The sequence below is a fragment of the Leopardus geoffroyi genome, chromosome B2 (assembly GCF_018350155.1).
Source record: "Leopardus geoffroyi isolate Oge1 chromosome B2, O.geoffroyi_Oge1_pat1.0, whole genome shotgun sequence".
Taxonomy (NCBI): Eukaryota; Metazoa; Chordata; class Mammalia; order Carnivora; family Felidae; genus Leopardus; species Leopardus geoffroyi.
The window spans coordinates 98,600,049-98,620,513 of record NC_059332.1 but is presented as its reverse complement, the minus strand read 5'-3'; the positions used below and the strand labels follow the sequence as shown (position 1 = coordinate 98,620,513).

The following is a 20,465-nucleotide window of genomic DNA, read 5'->3' as shown; positions in this document are numbered from 1 at the left end:
TTTGTTTCCATTCTCCCCACCAGCGCCTCATTGTTCAAGCCCTCTACATAGACATACACATTCCTTCTCTTTTCTTCCCTCAGTTCCTGTCTCTGAAATGTGTGCTTATGTCCATAGGAGATGAATTTCAAAGACTAGATGGACAAATTACTTCATGCAGGGTTATGTCTCAGCCATTTTCATATTTCCTTTCTAATTTCTTCCACAACTATGTGGAAGGCTGCCCCTTCTAAAGTTTCTGTGGTCTAGACAGTTGGTCCTTCAATATTATGCTTAGAGGAGTGGCAGGAAGGGGAAGGCAATAATTATCTGTTTGGGTAAGAAATAATCTGATCTTTGGAAAGATTCATATGTTTTTAAGACTGCAAATTAACTGATGCCAAGATAACTATTTGAATATATAGTAAATATAGTAGAATTGGTGGCCCATCATTTGTTTTCTTCATTCCACTGGTTTCTACCATCACTCGTTAATATGAATTTTAGGCCTTTTGGCAATTAGACAATATTTCTCTGACCAGCTTACCTTTTTCTAGATAATCTTTACATTGATTGCAGATAACAATAGCCCAGTATAAGAATTTCACCAAAAAATGTCAGATGAATGACTCAACCCATTGGCTATAATCTTTCAAATATTTTTAAAAGAAAATTTAAAAATCTATCTCTGTCTCCCCTGATAAGTATAATATTGTTATTGTAGCAAATTGTTCTTCATTTGAACAGCATGATATACTTTGCAACTTCATGTACACTGTCTTTTTGTGATCTCACAACTATTTTGTTAATGAACAGAGCCTTTCTTCTGCCCAATAAATATTTATTTAATGCCTACTGTATGAAAGGTACATATCCAACTTTTGGTTTCTTTTTGCCACCTGAACATCTAATAAGCATCTCAAAATTTCTAAATCCTAAACTGAGATCCTGATCTTCCTAACAAACCCATTCTAAGATGGCAGATGATGGCAACTCCAAACTTCCAGGTGCTGAGACCCAAACTTTGGAATCAATCTTGATTTCTCTTTTTCTGTATTCCACATCCTATCTTCCTGGAAATCATACCGGCTGTACCTTCAAAATATGTCCAGAATCTGACCATTTCTCACTGTGCTGTCTTCTCAGACACATTGCCTCTAGTTTGATTAATGCAATAACCTCCTAACTAGTCTACTTTAGTCCTACAGTATCTTCAGTCTATTCCCAATGCAGCAGCATAGATGTTAAAATGTAAATCAAATAACATCACTCTTCTGCTCAAAACTCTCCAGTGGCTCCCATTCTCATTCAAAGTCAGAGTCCTTGAAATGGTCCACAAGGCCTACACAACCTGTTCCCCACCCCTCCAATCTCCCTACTATAATTTCTGACAATTTCCCCCTCATGCATTCGAGCTGTGCTGAACTCCTTGCTGTTCTTACAACAATGCCATACTCGGTTCTGCCTCAGGGCCTTTGCATTGGCTTTCCCCTGTCTGTCACTCTTCTCCCAGTCAGTCATGTGGTTTCCTTCCTGATTTCCTTCAGGTCTTTACTCAAATAGTACCTTCTTAGTAAGGCCTTCCCTGACCACCCTACTTACAGCTTCAACATCCCATCACCAGCCTCCACCTCTATCACCCTTTCCTTCTTAATTTTTCTCCACAGTGCCTATCACCATGTTCACTAGTCTACAAAGGCTAGGTTATTCTGTGAGAACTCCAAAGTTCAGTGGCCTACAGTTAAAATTAATTTTTCGCTTATGCAGAGTCCACTGCAGAACATGTTGCTTTCTAGGCAGCCATTTTCCAACAGTGACCCAGTGATCCAGGATGTTTCTATTTTGTGGCTCAATAAGTGCCTTCCAATGGCTACAGCAAGTGAAAAGAGCTCGAGGGTCAAATACTTTGGTCTGGAAGTGACATGTCATTTCTGCTCACAGCCCACTGGCCAAAGCTCATCACTAGGCCCCAACTGCAAGGAACTAGGAAGTCTGAGGAAGCTTTGGTGCCAAACGATCTGACATTCTATATATGTTGCTTATTTATTTAATGTCTGTCTCTTTCCACTAAAGAGTTCCATGATGGCCGGGATTTGTGCCAGTTTTGGTTACTGCTGTATCCTCAGTGCCTAGTAAACTGATCAGAATATTTGTGGAATGAATGCGGGAATGAATGAAGCAATGAATGAGCTGAGTGCTGTAATGGAGTTAGACCATGGGGAGAACCATTCAGCTTTGCATGGAGATATAAGGAAGGCTTCCAGAGAGGTGTTATTTGTTTTTTTTTTTTTTTTTCAACATTTATTTATTTTTGGGACAGAGAGAGACAGAGCATGAACAGGGGAGGGGCAGAGAGAGAGGGAGACACAGAATCGGAAACAGGCTCCAGGCTCTGAGCCATCAGCCCAGAGCCCAACGCGGGGCTCGAACTCATGGACCGCGAGATTGTGACCTGGCTGAAGTCGGATGCTTAACCGACTGTGCCACCCAGGCGCCCCAGAGAGGTGTTATTTGAATGGACTCTTGGATAGGGTAGGTACTTACCAAGGAAAGAGGAAGTGAGGGACAGAAGGGCCAATATGTACAAGGCCCAGAGGCATGAACAGCTCTGCCCATTGAGAGGAGGGCCAGGCCCAGATCCAGAAGAATGGAAATATAGAGACAGTGGAGGGAAATGAGGTCCAAGAGGTTGGGGGCCAGATTGTGCCTGGCCTTGAAGACTATGCCTAGGAGCCTGAACTTTATCTCAGGAGAAACAGGATACTCCTGAAGGCCTTCAGGCAAGGGAATGAATGTGATCACATTTGGGCAAAGATCGTGAGAAACTTATAAAGCGATGAAGAGGGCCATTCTCTTATTTAAAATTCTCTGCTCCCCACCAACCTGGGAACTGGCCCCTATCCTAAAGAGCACCTAGCCTTTAATGGACTGGCCTGATTTTTTTCTGCAGCCTCCTCATTCCCTCCTCTTACTCATAACAGCCTCTGCTACTAGCATGCCAAGTCCAGACAGATCCTGAACATGCCATGGGATGTTAGACCTCCACGTCCAAAGAGACTTGCTTATGGTCAGATGTGCAGGAAAAGCCTGTTACGTCTCATTTGGGGGCTCCTTCTACTCTGCCACATGCTTAAAGTAAACTCATAAAGTGCCCATGATGGGTGGTAGGTGCTTTCCTGTTTGGGTATTGTCACAGAGTGAGCACTTATTAATACTAGCTCAAGATTTTCCTCCATCCAGAGAAGAGGTCTCCATCTTAGGGGCTTCTCCAATGTCAGCTCCCCAGGCTGGTAAGGGCAATGATCTTGGCCCCAGTTTTGGCCCTGGGCCTTGTGGGATCACCCCCAACAAACTAGCATCTGTGTCTCCCATCCCCAACAGGGGAAAGAATCACATAGTTAGACCTGGACATTCCAGTTTAAATGTTGACAGGCCACACACATGGAGCTAAACCACATGGTTGTACTAAAGACCCTGAAAAAAGGCCACCTCCTGGAGTTTCTCACATATAGCAGTAGCTTCTGGCAGCTTCCAAGGGAGCTGTTATTCCTGTCATTTATGAGAGCAGAGAACAGTAATACTGCACACCCTTCAGAAGCTCCTCCTGCCATTGATGGGCAGAATAGGATTTGATTCGCCTTCCTTCCTTTGTGTCTACCCCTAGATTCCATCCCAGAACAAACAAACTGAGAGAGAGCTCAGTGGTAAGAAAATTTCTTCTTTTTTTTAATCTATTAGCAAATAACAGCACAGCTATGGTATGAGGTCAGCTCAATATTAGCAAGAGAAAGATGTGTTTGTTTTATAGGTGTGTTTGTTTCAGAAGCATCTTACCCTGCCCTCTAGCTCCACTGAGGGGCATACTTACTGGACTTGACTAACGAGCTAGGATCAAGTGAGAGGGGCAGAGGGGTGACACTGTGTATGAGGAGCGGATGGGGGATGGTACTTGTTAGTGAAGGAGACCAAAAAGAGAAGTCTCCTATATACTGAGTGAAGCTTGGACTCTAGGCGACTGGATGGAAAAATAAAATGTTTTTCAGTATCTAGAGCTGTTCTACTCTGTAATACAGTAGCCTCTAACCACATGTGGCTATTGAGCACTTGCAATGTGACTTGTCTGAGTGGAGGTGTGCTGTACATATAAGGTAAACACAACATTTTGAAGACTTAGTATAAAAAAGATGTACATTAGGGGTGCCTGGGTAGCTCAGTTGGTTAAGCATCCAACTTCAGCTCAGGTCATGATCTCGTGGTCTGTGAGTTTGAGCCCCGCACCAGGCTCTGTGCTGACAGCTTGAAGCCTGGAGCCTGCTTCAGATTCTGTGTCTCCCTCTCTCTCTCTCTGCACCTCCCCCACTTGCACTCATCTCCCTCTCCCTCTCTCAAAAATAAATAAACATTAAAAAAAGTACAGTATATTGGGGCGCCTGGGTGGCGCAGTCGGTTAAGTGTCTGACTTCAGCCAGGTCACGATCTCGCGGTCCGTGAGTTTGAGCCCCGCGTCAGGCTCTGGGCTGATGGCTCAGAGCCTGGAGCCTGTTTCCGATTCTGTGTCTCCCTCTCTCTCTGCCCCTCCCCCGTTCATGCTCTGTCTCTCTCTGTCCCAAAAATAAATAAACGTTGAAAAAAAAAATTAAAAAAAAAAAAGTACGGTATAGGAGTACTGATGTATAGGGGCACTTGTACCCCAATGTTTATAGCAGCACTCTCAACAATAGCCAAATTATGGAAAGAGCCTAAATGTCCATCAACTGATGAATGGATAAAGAAATTGTGGTTTATATACACAATGGAGTACTACATGGCAATGAGAAAGAACGAAATATGGCCCTTTGTAGCAACGTGGATGGAACTGGAGAGTGTGATGCTAAGTGAAATAAGCCATACAGAGAAAGACAGATACCATATGTTTTCACTCTTATGTGGATCCTGAGAAACTTAACAGAAACCCATGGGGGAGGGGAAGGAAAAAAAAAAAGAGGTTAGAGTGGGAGAGAGCCAAAGCATAAGAGACTCTTAAAAACTGAGAACAAACTGAGGGTTGATGGGGGGTGGGAGGGAGGGGTGGGTGGGTGATGGGTATTGAGGAGGGCACCTTTTGGGATGAGCACTGGGTGTTGTATGGAAACCAATTTGACAATAAATTTCATACATTGAAAAAAAAAGTACGGTATCTCATCAATTATTTCTTTATATTGAGTATATGTTAAAATGATAATATTTTGGATATATTGGGATAAATAGATTATATGATTAAAGTTAATTTCATATTTATGCATTTATTTTTATTTTATTTTTTTAATTTTTAAAAGTTTACTTATTTATTTATTTATTTATTTATTTATTTTTTCAACGTTTATTTATTTTTGGGACAGAGAGAGACAGAGCATGAACGGGGGAGGGGCAGAGAGAGAGGGAGACACAGAATCGGAAACAGGCTCCAGGCTCTGAGCCATCAGCTCAGAGCCCGACGCGGGGCTCGAACTCACGGACCGCGAGATCGTGACCTGGCTGAAGTCGGACGCTTAACCGACTGCGCCACCCAGGCGCCCCTATTTTTAAATTTTTTTAGTTTACTTATTTTTGAGAGAGGGAGAGAGACAGAGTGCGAGCAGAGGAGGGGTGGAAAGAGAGGGAGGCAGAGAATCCAAAGCAGGCTCTGTCAGCACAGAGCCTGACGCAGGCCCCAAATTCACAAAGCGTGGGATGATGACCTGAGATGAAACCAAGAGTTGGATGCTTAACTGACTGAGCCACCCAGGAGTCCCCAGTTTATTTATTTATTTTGAGAGAGAGAGAGAGAGAGAGAGAGAGAGAGAGAGAGAGAGAGAGTACACAGGAGGGGCAAAGAGAGAGGGAGAGGGAAAGAGAGAGAATCTCAAGTAGGCTCCACACTGTCACAGTGCAGAACCCAGTGAGGGCCTTGAACTCAGGAACTGTGAGATCATGACCTGAGCTGAAATCAAGAGTCAGTAGCTTAACCGACTGAGCCACCAAGGCACCCCTCTTTATACTTTTAAAATGTGGCTGCTAGAATATTGTAAACTATACACGTGGCTTGTGTTGTATTTCTATTGGACAGAGCTACTCTAGACTGCCTATGGATGACAGTTGATAATAAGATTTCTCAGCCTTATAGACATGACGAGCTTTAAGTCAGGGGTCATATGAGCTTAAAATTCAACTTGCTTCGTAGCAAATTAGATTTTATTTTTCACATTTGTCAAACTATCTTTTTAAGAAGATTAAGTTCCTATAAAATCCTACCTTCAGGAATAAAATTTCTAGAGATTGAAATGAAAATATTGCAAGAGTGTCTGCCATATTCCAAGAAACTGTAGGCACTTTTAACTTTATTCCTAAAGAAAGGGAGTTGATATGAGTTTTGTGAGCTATAGAAAAATACATTCAAGAGATATTAAAAGTACCAACGGGCAAACACGCTTTTACAGGGATGAATGATATTTAATTGTCCAGCTCTTTCCAATTTTTTTCTACCTTTGTTTTCTAACCTGTATTTTCACTTGGGGCTTGAAAAACAGGAAAGAGGCAGAAGGGTACCTCTAACAATGTCAAAAAGGGTCTTATGAGAGCGTCTCTGTAAAGACATGTGGTTCTCAGGCTAGGATAACATAAAGGCCTCCTCATGTTCTGCTCACTATAGAGTCAACAAACCTGCAGCTGAAATGCCTTCCCTCCTCATGTGTCCTCCAGGGCTGCTTTTACTGCTCTCTGCCTACTCTCAAGTGGACACTGCATTTTTCTAAAAAGCCATATCCCTGGGGCGCCGGCTGGCTCAGTTGGTTAAGCATCTGACTTCAGCTCAGGTCATGATCTCATGGTTTGTGGGTTCGAGCCCTGCGTCGGGTTCTGTGCTGACAGCTCAGAGCCTGGAGCCTGCTTCAGATTCTGTGTCTCCCTCTCTCTCTGCCCTCCCCCCACTCACACTCTGTCTCTCTCTCTCTCTCTCAAAATAAATAAATATTAAAAAACATTAAATTTTGCAGAGAAGAAACTGAGGGCTGATGGGGGAGTAGGGGAGAGGGGAAAATGGGTGGTGGGCATTGAGGAGGGCGCTTGCTAGGACGAGCACTGGGTGTTGTCTATAAGCGATGAACCATGGGAATCTACCCCCAAAACCAAGAGCACACTGTACAAACTGTTTGTTAGCCAATCTGACAATAAATTATATTAAAACTTAAAAAATAAAATACAGTAAAAACCATTGAATTTTATTTTAAATTATTATTATTATATTTTATTTTAAATTAATGTTTAACTAATAAACATTAAATTTTTTTTAAAAAAAGCATATCCCTAAGAACCCCCCACCTGTCATTCCATCACGTTAACCGATTCCAGGTGCTACATAAGAAGAAGGGCGCTTGGGAGACAGGATAATCAAGGGAGAAAAAAATCTCAAATCTTGACCTCACCTTGTGCTCAGCAGATGTCCCGTGGACATAGCGGTGAGCTCCCAGGCCTTGCAAGATGCCCAAGCCTCCTTTTGCCATGTTTACCCGGGAACTGTCTTCTATGGTGGGGACCAGACTCCCTGCAACCATGGTAAGGCCTGAAGTGTTGATTGTCAGCGTTCGTTCAACAGATCTGAAATAGTTCAGAATTCCTAAACAGATGCGCTGAAACAAAGAAAGACCAGGTTAGGCCCCTGCCCTTTGCTGGCCCCACACAACAGAGTAAAACTGAATGGGGTTGCCAGGTCAACCCTACTGCTGAGAAACACACCACCTCCAGAATGGCCTGATTTTGTGGAAAAATATCCAAACAAAGAACAGGTGTAAGGATGCATTGCTACTGGGAAAGCAGAAAAGCCGCCTTGGGAGACAACCCAACATTTCAGACACCTGAAGCCAGTATGCCATGCCATCCACATACCTGCAGCTCCCTGATTCGCAGGTGGCGCAGATATAGAAAGGACAAGTAGGTCCCCCTCGTCAGGACAGGATCCCTATCGCTGGGCCCAGTCCCATCGTCCAAGCCGAGCAGTTGTAGGGCCATTGCATAGCTGTATCTTTAGCAGGCGGGAAAAACAGAATAAATGCTTTCCACCTCAAAGTGGTTCGGAAAATTCATCTACACCAAATTGAAGTCACTTTATTTAACTTAAGGGAGTTTCACAGTAGCTACTCTTTAAAAATGAACTAGAAGAAAAATAATTACTATGTATAAATATAAAAAGAAATTTCTCTTAGCAATTACTCTTGTTAAAAACCCAGTCCTACCTAGGGTGAAACATTAATTTAGTTGTCTGACCTGTTTTAACAGTCTTGCTTTTATGTCAGCTTTAAATATTTTTGAGTTAACATGTAACCTACTTATTATTCAGTCACTCAATTTCCTCCACAGTGTTTAATCCATTTCCTTGAGTCCCTAGTAAAATGATTTAATTTTACCCTTTCTCTTTTTTCTGCTTGACAGGCTTATCAGCATGTTGGCAGAGACTTATTTGTGCTGGGTCATTCGCATTTTGTTCCATCGCAAGGTCATCTTCCTTCATATTTTCATTCTATCAAAAAAGTAGCATCAGTTGAATAACATCAACATTTGCAATATTATTAACAAAAATCAGAGCTGGGTCACCACAAAATTAAATCCTATGATCCAAGGCATATTTAGATGAGCAAACAGAAGAGCATCTTGGTCCGTTGCAACATGACATATGAAAATGTGGATTTCCAAAATAAATTGGGAGGCACCGTTTTTATTATTATTTAGTCTCTGTTTTATAAAACTCTTCACAGCTTTTAAAAATTGCCACCCCACACACACCTTTTACATGATTCACTTATGAAAAGTTGATACACACATTTGTAGATGCTTGAAACCATGAACGTCTCTAATCTAGTCTTGTTCCAGGCTGAGAGAGATTAGTGGATTAAACACCTCTTTCTACTTTTGACCTATATGATTTAATTGTTTAAAGTCTTGATCCTGTTTTCACACTTGTAAAATGGCATAATGATACAAAATAAGCTGCTGTGAGAATTAACACTTAGTGACTAGCACCTCATAGGTGCTCAATTACATGCTGGCCATGGATTGCAATAGTCAGTTAGCCCTGTAGGATCTATCACAGAACTCGTGGTTTATACTTAAAAAATCCACAGGCATTTTTCCTGATGTCAAGCAGGATGAGATCACACACAAAGGGCCCTAGGAAAAATTGTGAAGAAGGTGGTATTGATGAATGATCATGTCCTTGGCCCTCTGAGCAGCCCCTTTCTTAGCTGTCCTTTCTGCCTGCCCCTGGGCATAAATACCATTCTCATAAGACACTCTTTTTTCATAGCGGTGCTGATACCCACAAAAATTCTGAGTGGCAATGAGTTAATTTGGAACCCCACTCTTTGGGTTACTTATATTCTAATAGTTCTTGGAATCCCAACAAGGCCCTATGGCAGAGACTGCTGGTTGTTCCCCCATATCTGCTTTCCTCTTTTTCTATAGTAATTGAATATTTATCTTGGCACATAGCCACCCAGATGGAGATGACGTTTCCAAGCCTCTTTTGCAGCTAGGCGTAGCTATGTGACTAAGTTCTGGCCAATGGAATGAGAGTGAAAATGTCAGGTGGCAGCTTCTGGGAATTTCCTTGAAGTGGCAGCTTCCTCACCCCCATTGTCCATCCTGCCACTTATATATGAATGTGATGGCTGGAGCTCCATCTCAGACCAGGTGTTGATCTTGGATATGGAGGCCACATTTGTTGGAACTCCAGGACAGAAGGAGCATGGGTCCCTGAGAACTCCATGGGAGCAATCATCACACTGTCTCTGTACTTCCTACCCCTGGATGTTAATATGAGGGAGAGAAAGAAATTCCCATCTCCTTTCACCCTCTCTTATTTTGTGTTTAACTATGACCAACAGCCAAATATAATTTTAACTAATACAGTACTTAAGATTCTAAAGATACACAATTGGTCTTTATGACGGGCAGTGGAGGAGAAAATTTGGAGCAGGGATACTAGGAAGAGCTGGTGAGAAAGAAAATGGTCTAATTGAGTATCGTTAAGTAGCTTCCCATTCTGCCTGTGGATAGTTAACTCCTGCCTGTTTGGGGTAAGTATGCACATCAGTGTATTTCTGTGTAAACATCCCACAACCCTGGGAATGGAAAAGGTTTTAGGAGGCGACATGGTGTACTCCCGTTCCTGAATACAGAAACACAAGATCATTACCCCAAATTAAGAGAATCTCTGTTATTTTAAGAAAATCTGTAGGGAAGAGTGTACTCTATGAGGAAAGCTGAATTTTGACAGTTTCTATTTGGCCTAGAATTTTGGGTAAGAGGGGCTCTACTGAAGACTTTTGCCCCCCAGCCTTATGGTGCTCTTATGTTGCAGTTCAGCATTGCTGGGCGTAGGTCCAGAGGGCAGGCTCAGAACCACAGCCTTTCTCTGATGGGACTGTGACTTTTTCAGCTGCTTCTAAAATTACCCAGAATTACATAGGAAGGAACAGAAAGTGACATCAAGTTACAGTGAAAGACACTTTGAAGGAATGACTGAACAAGCCACAAAAATACCCAGCAGACTGCCAGGAAGGGAGGAAGGGGGCACAACAGGGTAGGGTGAGTAACGGGAGAGAGCCCAGCACCCACCGGAAAAACAGAACAACCACAGCCCACAGAAGTAAACTGCTTAGGAAATACCAAAGGTGCATGAGTGTATCTCCCTAAGAAGGCTGGACACTGAGCAGGTAAGCAGCAGGGCTGACCGGAAAACAGAATGTCAACACCACCTGCGTTTGTACTTTCTTCCGAGGCAGGTAAACCCTTTGACATTTACTCTCCCTGGTGGCTGGGTCTTTGCCAGCGCGGCTGTGTTCGTGTATTCGGACAGGTCTGAGACTTCCACTGATTGCAAATCTCATTTTATTCTGGGAAATTGGCAGGGGCAATGGAGTGGGAGTGGAGGGGGAAAGAATTAGAAGGAAAATATGTCTATTATGTATTTCCCACCTCCTAAATGTCCCTACAGCTTCCTTGTGTATATCTACAGAATAAAAAGACTAGAGGGATAAATGTATACCAAATGTTAACAATACTATTGTTATATTTGGGTGGTAAAATAATGGCTGGTTTTTATTTTCTTCCTTGAACTTTTCTATATTTCCCAAATTTTTTATGATAAATACATGTAATTATTGTCAACAGAAAATGTTTGTTTTTAAAATGCCTTACTGAATTGATGAGGGAAACCAGAAAAGAAGTGTTTTATGTGTCCCTGAACTTCTTGCACACTGGAGCTACTGTATACAATAACACTTTTGCGAGGGCACACCATGTACTCATTATATCTCTGGCAATGGAGGGGAGCAGTAACACAGGGGGAAACAGCTGTCCCCTTCTCCTCTCCTCCGTATGGCCAGTAAGAAGAAGCAAAAGTAGAGGTTGGGGGCACCTGGGTGGTTCAGTCAGTTGAGCGTCCGACTTTGGCTCAGGTCATGATCTCGTGGCTTGTGGGTTTGAGTCCTGCATCGGGCTCTGTGCTTACAGCTCAGAGCCCGGGGCCTGCTTCAGATATTTTGTCTCCCTCTCTCTCCGTCCCTCCCCTGCTCATGCTCTGTCTCTGTCTCTTCAAAATAAATAAACATTAAAAAAAAAATTTTTTTAAAAGGAAGCAAAAGAAGAGGCAAAGGATCTAGTGTTTTCTGCCCCTTCAGCATTCCATAAAGTTAAAGAACAGTGACCATTTAAACCATACCTTTAGAAATATGATGGTCTAAGGGACTCTTAGATATAGAGAACAAACTAAGGGTTGCTGGAGGGATTGTGGGTGGGTGGATAGCTAAATGGACAATGGGCATTAAGGAGGACACTTATGATGAGCTCTGAGTGTTATATGTAGGGGATGAATCACTGGATTCTACTCCTGAAATCATTATTGCCCTATATGCTAACTAACTTAGATGCAAATTAAAAAAAAAAGATATATGATGGTCAATAGTAGTACTGAATGTCTGTACATAAATAACCATTTGAGTAAACAGGGATTTTCTTGGGGAAAAGCACTGGATACAAGTAACTTGATATGATACAAGTTTGGGAGGTTCGGGAAGATCCACGCAGGGCTGCCTGGTCTATTCCTTCTCCTGGTTAGGACTACAGTTAAATTATTTTTAAGTTTTTTCAGAAGGCTATCAAAAAATGCAGTCCATTTGGACCAGAATTACCTCTTTCTAGTTATAAATTATCTTTAATTAACAATTATAAGAAGATTTAGTATTTTTTTCTTTCTCCCCCAAACCCAGATCTTTAAGTGAATTTGGAAATAGAATTGTGTATAAAGAAAAGAGTGGCCAGCCTTCCATGCTGATAGTAAATAAAAGGCCAATTCAAACTGTGATAGAAACATTACAAATATTATCAATGTTCAGACAAACACATTCCGTGTTAAAATGGACGTGGGAAAGCAGGTTCTCTCATAAGTTACTGGTTGGGAGAAAAACGATACACACTTTAGCAGGAAATTTTGAATGTGCACGTTCTGTGACCCAGGAAATCCACTTCTAAATATCTACTCTAAAGAAACACACGTGCACAAGGAGGCATGTACAAGAAAATTCAGTAGGAATGGTTTCTAATGGAATAAAAAATGGCAACGCTTATCCACAGGGAGGTGTCTGTGTGATCTGTGGTATATAATAAAATATAGTGCAGCCATTAAAAAGAACAACAGAGACAGATCTCTAAGACATATTATTGGGCAAAAAAGAGCAAGTTGCACAAAGATCCATGGCATGTGACAGATCATGTAAATACTTTTTTAAAGTTGATTTCTATCTATTTTGAAAGAGAGAGAGCAAGTGAGGGAGGGGCAGAGAGAGAGAGAGAGAGAGAGAGAGAGAGAGAGAGAGAATCCTAAGCAGGCTCCATGCTGTCAGCACAGAGCTGGACACAGGGCTCGATTTCACAAACCTTGAGATCATGACCTGAGCAGAAATCATGAGTTGGACACTTAACCAACTGAGTCACCCAGGCCCCCCAATGATAGATTATTTATATACAAAACTAAAACACAAAATTATGCTATATGTATATATTTTAACGAGAACATGAGTTTAAATGAAAATGCATTAAAAAGGCTTGAAGCCAATAACCATGTTAACCTCTGAGGAAGTAGAATGGGGACCCAGTATTAGAGTTCCCGTTAGCTAAAGTTAAAGCATTAACTTTTCAGTGATGTTTCCACTTTTTACTAGGAGGAGACATTTATTTATTATTTCTGTAGCTTAAAATTAATTTCTAACAACTTCTTAAGGAGAAAAATGGTAACTTTACAGTGGAAAAACCTGGCAAACATCATTAGCCTAACCACATGATCAAGAGTAACATCCCCAGTGATAAATCAGGTTGATAGCATCTGCTTCAGATATGATGTGATGAGAAAGGCACTTCACCTCTGAGGTGCTCATCCTCCAAACTTATAACCCCAGTATAACCACGAGAAAAACATCAGACAAATTCAAATTAGGGAACCTTCTACAGGTTGCCTGGCCAGTACTCCTAAAGACTGTCAAGGTCATGGTAAACAAGGAAAGACCGAGAAATGGACACAGACCTGTGGAGACTGGCAAACAGGACACTTAAAGATAATGTGGTACCCTGGAGCACAAAGAAGACATTCATGGAAAAACTAGTGAATTCCAAATATAGTCTAGTTTAGATGTCAGTAATGTACCAATGCTGGTTCCTTAGGTGTGACAAAGTAATATAAGATCAATGTTAATAATAGGAGAAACCAGGGGCACCTGGGTGGCTCAGTCAGTTGAGTGTCCGACTTCGGCTCAGGTCATGATCTCACAGCTCATGGGTTTGAGCCCCACATTGGGTTCTGTGCTGACAGCTCAGAGCCTGGAGCCTGCACTGGATTCTGTGTCTCCCTCTCTCTCTGTCCCTCCCCAGCTTGCACTCTGGCTCACTCTCTCTCTCAAAAATAAATAAACATTAAAAAAAATTTTTTTTTAAATAATAGGAGAAACTGGACAGGGATTCCTGGGAACTCTTTACACTATCTTTTTAACTTTTCTGTAAATCTAAAACTACTCTAAAATAAAACATTTATTTTCTTTAAAAAAAATCCCTAAGGAAAGGCTGCTGGTGAATAGTGTTCACAGAAAATTGATCAGAAATTGTTCTGAAGTTGTGCTATACATAATTAGTGCTTATATTCCTTCAGAGCTGTTAAAATGGACAGTCCTACGAGGTTTGCTTTCCTTCATGCAGAAGGCGCTTAAGAAAGTCATTTTTCACGGGCTATTATCACTTGCCAACTTCAGAATCAGAATGCTGACCAGCATATAGATGCTAAAATTCATACTTGACTGCTACATGCTTGCAAAATAGTAACAGAGCTTTAAAATTCATACCCACATTCCTATGACTCCTCCCAGCTGCCACCTTCCACTTAATTCTAATCTCATCCGACTAGTATTCAACATTCAGAATGGCATCACACTACTATTGGTCCCCTGATACTGTATAAAGTGACTCTTGACCAGAGCAGATATACCCAAGGAGGTCACAAAATAACACCCACAGGAAACTATGAAGGAAAAGTAGAAAACTGTTGATTGTTGCCTCAGAATTTCCTTTCTCAGACACTGTGCTATTTTCCATTCTCTACTTGGAAAACTCTTCTCCAGAAGGCTGACTCCTTCTCATTCATCAGATTTCAGCTCAGATGTCCCCAACTGTGAAAGAGCTTGGTTGATCATTCCGACAGTGCTCCTTTCTACCCTACTGCCCGCTTTTCCTGTGGTTTTCTTCATGGAACCCACAAGTTAGAGACGTAGATTTACTTTTTTGTTCACTTGTTTATTGCGTGTCTCATTCCCTGAGCAGCACAATTCCTGGCACAAAGGCAGTATCCATGTAATAATCATTGAATGAATGAATGAATGAATTAATTAATTAATGAGAAACTTGCATGACACTAACATGCAGGTTAATCCATGTGTATTATATGGCTCCCCTCAGGATCCACGTCTAAAATCTATAGGTATTCTAAGTCTCTTTAGGGTCTATTTACCATAAATCAACTTGAAAAGAGGTGCTCACATTTTTCTCCCTTTGGCTAATTCCAAGAACAACATTTACAAGTCAGTCAATAGCCAGAGGAAGTGGTTTTCTTTCTTTTCTTTTTTTTCCCTCCTATTTAACACTAGGCAATTGCATTCACAACAGATTTTGGTGAAAGCAGACTGCATTTCATCATACCCTGCTTGACTTTCTACCTCATCTGCAAATGGAGGAAAGCAGTAACAGAGAATGGCAGAAGTGTTAGTTCTCTCCACTGGGTGGCTGGGCACCTCTTAGTGTTTTCTGCCTTTCAACATTTACTTGAGCCAGCATCTCCTGCTGTCACCATGCACCTTCTGCTTTTCCCTGGTAAGTTCCTTTGTCCCCTAAATACCCATAGGCATTGCTACAACTCTGGCCTGCTGGTCCAGCCAGACCCTGGACCATTCTCCATGAATTCAAACATGAAGCTCTTTGCCTCCGACTCCCTCTTCCTTTGCCTCTCACCACTCCCTTACTCATATTCACCTCTTTTCACCCTCATCTGGCCTCCAGGAATTAATTGCCCCCATTCTCTCAGTCAAGGAGAAAAGAATATTAGTGCTAATGGCCCTCAAATATTAATACCAGAATTTCAGGTAATGGAGGATTATATCAGCATCAAGAGGTAGACTGTCCAGGATCCTAGGAGCAGGGGTCTTATTCTGAGATACCTGGGCTGACTTTGCCTTTGCCCCCTCCCTTCTTTCCTACTCCCTACCTCCTTTCCTTCAAGCTTGGTTCAAGAAACAAAAGAGCCAGATGTTTTTAAATGTCCCCTTGTTAGTATAAGGTCTTCCTGCAAGGTGACATATACCTCAGTATGAAATGGCAATGGAATAGGAAAAATGTGGCTATTTTCTCAATTCTTGCAGGATGCTAGCTGAGGAGTGTCGTTGGTAGTCATGCCCTATCAGAGAATTCGGAGGCCAGGGAGATCCATGCCATGATATGCTGTATCTGCTCCTGATCTGTGTGACCAAATCATTTTTTATTAGGTTCTCTAGATCCTTACCTAAACAGATTGAAAAGTGCATTGAAGTTGTGGTGTGTGTGTGTGTGTGTGTGTGTGTGTGTGTGTGTGTGTGTATACATACATGCACTTACAGGTTTGCTTCCAGCTAATCTGTAACTCATTTCAAGTTTCGCTTTCTCCCATACCCAGTCTGAGATGATGGACCATGACAGTGCTCTCTCTAGCATTCTACTAAACTTCTCTATACCTTCGACTTTACGTATAATTTTTAGTCACTCTACAATTAATCTTTAGGGGTGAAAATAATAGGATTATTATGCAGATTGGGCCCAAGACAAATTCAGGCCCTCTTACTTCAACTGAACCCACTAGCTACATGGTCATCCTTATATTCTTTTCTCACTGGTGGCCCTGTGGTGTTCCCAGCAGTGATATACCTACTCACCTGTCACTTTTACCTCCCACCTCACTAATGCAGACATCCTCTCCCTCTTCTCTCTCCTGGAGACAGCCAGGGCCATTTACAAGCTACCACACCTTATCTTTTGGCACGTGACAATTCTATATACCTCATTCACCTCAAGGGAAGTGATGCCATTCTCCCTTTCTCAAAATTACTCCTTGGACTGGTTTCTTCATTCCATTCCCTCCTCTTTCCCCAGGGTCCTTTCCTCAGATTTAACCATTCATATCTTCCATCCCTTCCTCTCCACTGCTCATTCCTCTCAGACAATGAACATATTGAGTCTTCCCATCTTAAATAAGCAAAAGAAACAAAACTCTTCCCTTAGAGCAACAGAGAAATAATAGCAGATTATTCAAAAGTGATATAGTACCGCCATGAAGACAAATATCCAATAGCTTTGTGTGGAAACTGATTTTCATTGCCAAGCTCCAGGCCCATCTTATGTAGTAGTTATCTGGCTGGCTTCCCTGCCTCCAATCTCTCCCTCTTCCCATCCAACTAACACCTGCTACTAAATTAACCTTCCTACAAAATACAGCTTTGTATATATCACTTCCCTTACAGGAAAAGCACAAATTCCTTGGTCTGAAATTTAGAGGCATTCAAAACCTACTCTCTCCCCCTCTTAAAAACACCCCTCTTCCCTATAGTTATTTCCACATGAATCTTTCATGCAGCCAAACTGGACTTGAACACTCCACGCACAGTATCTCCTCTGCATTGTTGTTCATGCTTCCCTCCCAAATGTGCTTCCCTCTCCAGCACCACCTCCCCGAGCCCCACGATTCCGTCAAGTCCAGGCTCAATTTCCTCCTTTTTCCAGAGGCTTTTTCCCAAAAGAACCAACCCTGGGGGCACCACTTTGCCTCTAAAACACACCACTTTGCCTCTAAAACAATATTTAACAACTGTCCAACTCATTTGGTGTTTAGCACTAAGGAGTGGGGGCCCCTGGGTGGCTTCATCCGTTAAGCACTAAAGTGTGAAGCTTTGCATTTGTATGTATTGGTTAAGTATAGGTCCCGGCAGCAACATCTTGTATTACGCTTCTTTATATGCCTGTTTTTAATTAGCATTTAAGTGTATTAAATGCTAATTATGTGTGTGTGTGTGTGTGTGTGTGTGTGTATATATATATAAAATAAAAACAAGCCTGGCTGGGTAGTAAAGCTTTTAGGGGGAGGGTCTCTGCAAAACTACCAAAGTAAATTTCTAAGGCGTACACACAGGTGGTACATAGAACAGAGAGGCACATTGGTTATTTCTTCCTGTTGTACCTGGTACAGGTTGATGTTGCTATAAATGTCCTCCAAGATACTGTCATAGTTGCACTGATGCGAACTCTGGGAAGCCACGAAAGCTGGATGAGATGGAGCCAGCATGACTGTCTTCGCCGCGTGGTCTTGGAGCACTTGCATCACTCGCTCAGGGCTGGAAATCTCAAGGAGTACAAGGGGGAAATGAATGGTTGGGAAAAGCGTTATTCCCTTCTTTTCAGCAAGAATGTGGTCATGTACACACGAATAGGAAAGCAGTCCCAAGTGGGGCTTTATTCAGTTAAAAAATAAAATCATACTCAAACATCACGATTCCCTTACATATGTCCTCCATTTAACATTGTAAGTATTCAAATACACATAGGAGCTCATTTAAAATTGTGTGACAACCCTCTAAACACAATAGCAGGTTGCTCCCCTAGAGGTGTCGTGGGACCAGTGAAAAGATGAACACCCATCATTTTGGGTACAAACCCTGTTTGCTATTAGGAAGCTGACAGGAGATGGAGGAAGAGGAAGCTGGGTAGTGTGAGGGAAGCCCAGGCTTTGTAAGGACGCAGACTTGGGTTTGCATCTCTGCTGGAATCCCGTTCTTGTTCTGTCCTAACAAGAACACTAGGATGTATCTCCCCAGATTGCTGCAAGAACGCCTGACATGTAGTAGGTACTGAATAAATGTTCCTTCTTTTCCGGAAGTAAAGAATCAAATAATAGTCCCAACGCTGAACTCCTACTGCAGTGATACAAGTATTATGGAATTTCAGTCATTTTAATATCACAAGGAACTTCAAATATCATTTAGTCCAATCTCTAATCAAAATCCCAATGGCATTTTTTGCATAAGTAGAAAAGTTCATCTTAAAATTTATACAAAATCTCAAGGGACTCCAAATCGCCAACATAATTTTGAAAAAGAAGAACAAAACTGGAGGACTCACACTTTCTGATTTCAGGCCATGTTACAAAGCTAAAGTAATCAAAATGGTGTGGTACGGGAATAAATTGGACATATAGACCAACAGAATAGAATAGAAAATCTAGAAATAAACCCTCGAGTATGTGGTCAGATGATCAAAAGATGTCAATGTCATTCAACAGAGAAGGGACAGTCTCTTCAACAAATTGTTTTAGGACTGGATATCCACATGCAAAGCAATGAAGTTAAACCTTTATCTTATACTAGACACAAAAAAATTAACCCAAAATAGATTAAAAATCTAAACATAAGACCTAAAACTATAAAACTCTTAGGCAAAAACAGGGAAAAACCTTCATAACATTGAATTTGGCAATGATTTCTTGGATATGACACCAAAAGCACAGGCAAGAAAAAAGCAACATAGACAAATGTGACTACATAAAACTTTAAACTTTTGTGCATCAAAGGATACAATTAACAGAGTGAAAGTCACCTAGGGAATGAGGGAATGTATTTCCAAATTACATATCTGATAAGAGTTTAATATCCAGACTATACGAAGAACTCCTACAACTCAACAACAACAAATAGAATAACCCAATTTAAAAATAGGCAAAGGACTTCAATAGACATTTTCCCAAATACGATATACAAATGGCCAATAAGCATATAAAAAGATTCTCAAAATCACTAATCATCAGAGAAATACAAAGTAAAACCAAAATGAGATATCACCTCACATCCATTAGGATGGCTAATATCAAGAAAGACAGGAAGAAGGAGAAGAAGAAGGGGGAGAGAAGGTAGTTGGGGAGGAGAGGGAGGAGGAGGAGGAGAAGGAGGGGGAGGGGGAGACAGATGGGGCATCGAAGGGGAGGAGGAGGTGAAGGAAGAAAGAACAAGGAAGGAAGGAAGGAAGGAAGGAAGGAAGGAAGGAAGGAAGAAAATAACATGTGCTGATGTGGATGTGGAGCAATTGGAACTCTTGTGTACTGTTGGTAGTATTGTAAAATGCTGCTCTTTCTATGGAAAATAAAAATTAAAAACAGAATTACCTTATGATCCATCAATTCCACTACTGGGTTTATATCCAAAAGAATAGAAAGCAGGATCTTGGAAAGATATTTACACATCCATGTTCATAGCAGCATTATTCATAATAGCCATGAGGTGGAAGCAACCCAGATGTCCATCAAAAAACAGATTTTTTAAAACATGGTAGATACTCACAAGAGAATATTACTCAGCCTTAAAAAGGAAGGAAATTCTAATGTATCCTACAACATGGATGAACGTGGATGGGTAAAATAAGTCAGTCATAAAAAGACAAATACTGTATTATTTCACTAATACATGGTACCTAGAGTAGTCAAATGCATAGAGACAGAAATTAGAATGGTAGTTTCCAGGGAATAGGGAGAGGGAAGAATGAGGAGTTATTGTTTAATGGGTCTACAGATTCAGTTTGCTAGGTGAAAAGTCCTGGAGGTGGACGGTGGTGATGATTATCCAACATTATGGATGTACTTAATGCCACTAAACTGTACACTTAAAAATAGTTAAAACAGGGCACCTGGGTAGCTCAGCTGGCTAAGTATCCAACACTTGGTTTCAGTTCAGGTCATGGTCTCACAGTTCGTGGGATCAAGCCCCAAATCAGGCTCTGTGCTAACAGTGCAGGGCCTGCTTGGGATTCTCTCTCTCCCTCTCTCTCTGACCCTTCCTTGCTCATCATGAAGTCTCTCTCTCAATATGAATAAA

General features: G+C 41.6%; 1 protein-coding gene across 6 annotated transcripts in view; it reads right to left on the bottom strand.

The window, feature by feature from the left end:
- LOC123608828 overlaps positions 1-20,465 on the bottom strand; it is a 186,211-nt gene that overhangs the window by 123,026 nt on the left and 42,720 nt on the right. For all 6 annotated transcript variants that reach the window (XM_045499212.1, XM_045499211.1, XM_045499215.1 and 3 more), the window contains 4 exons: positions 17,786-17,947; positions 8,397-8,509; positions 7,879-8,014; positions 7,419-7,622 (listed from right to left, as the gene is read on the bottom strand). In XM_045499212.1, coding sequence (XP_045355168.1) covers positions 7,419-7,622; positions 7,879-8,014; positions 8,397-8,509; positions 17,786-17,947 — 615 coding nt within the window. The remainder of the gene's footprint in view (positions 1-7,418; positions 7,623-7,878; positions 8,015-8,396; positions 8,510-17,785; positions 17,948-20,465) is intronic.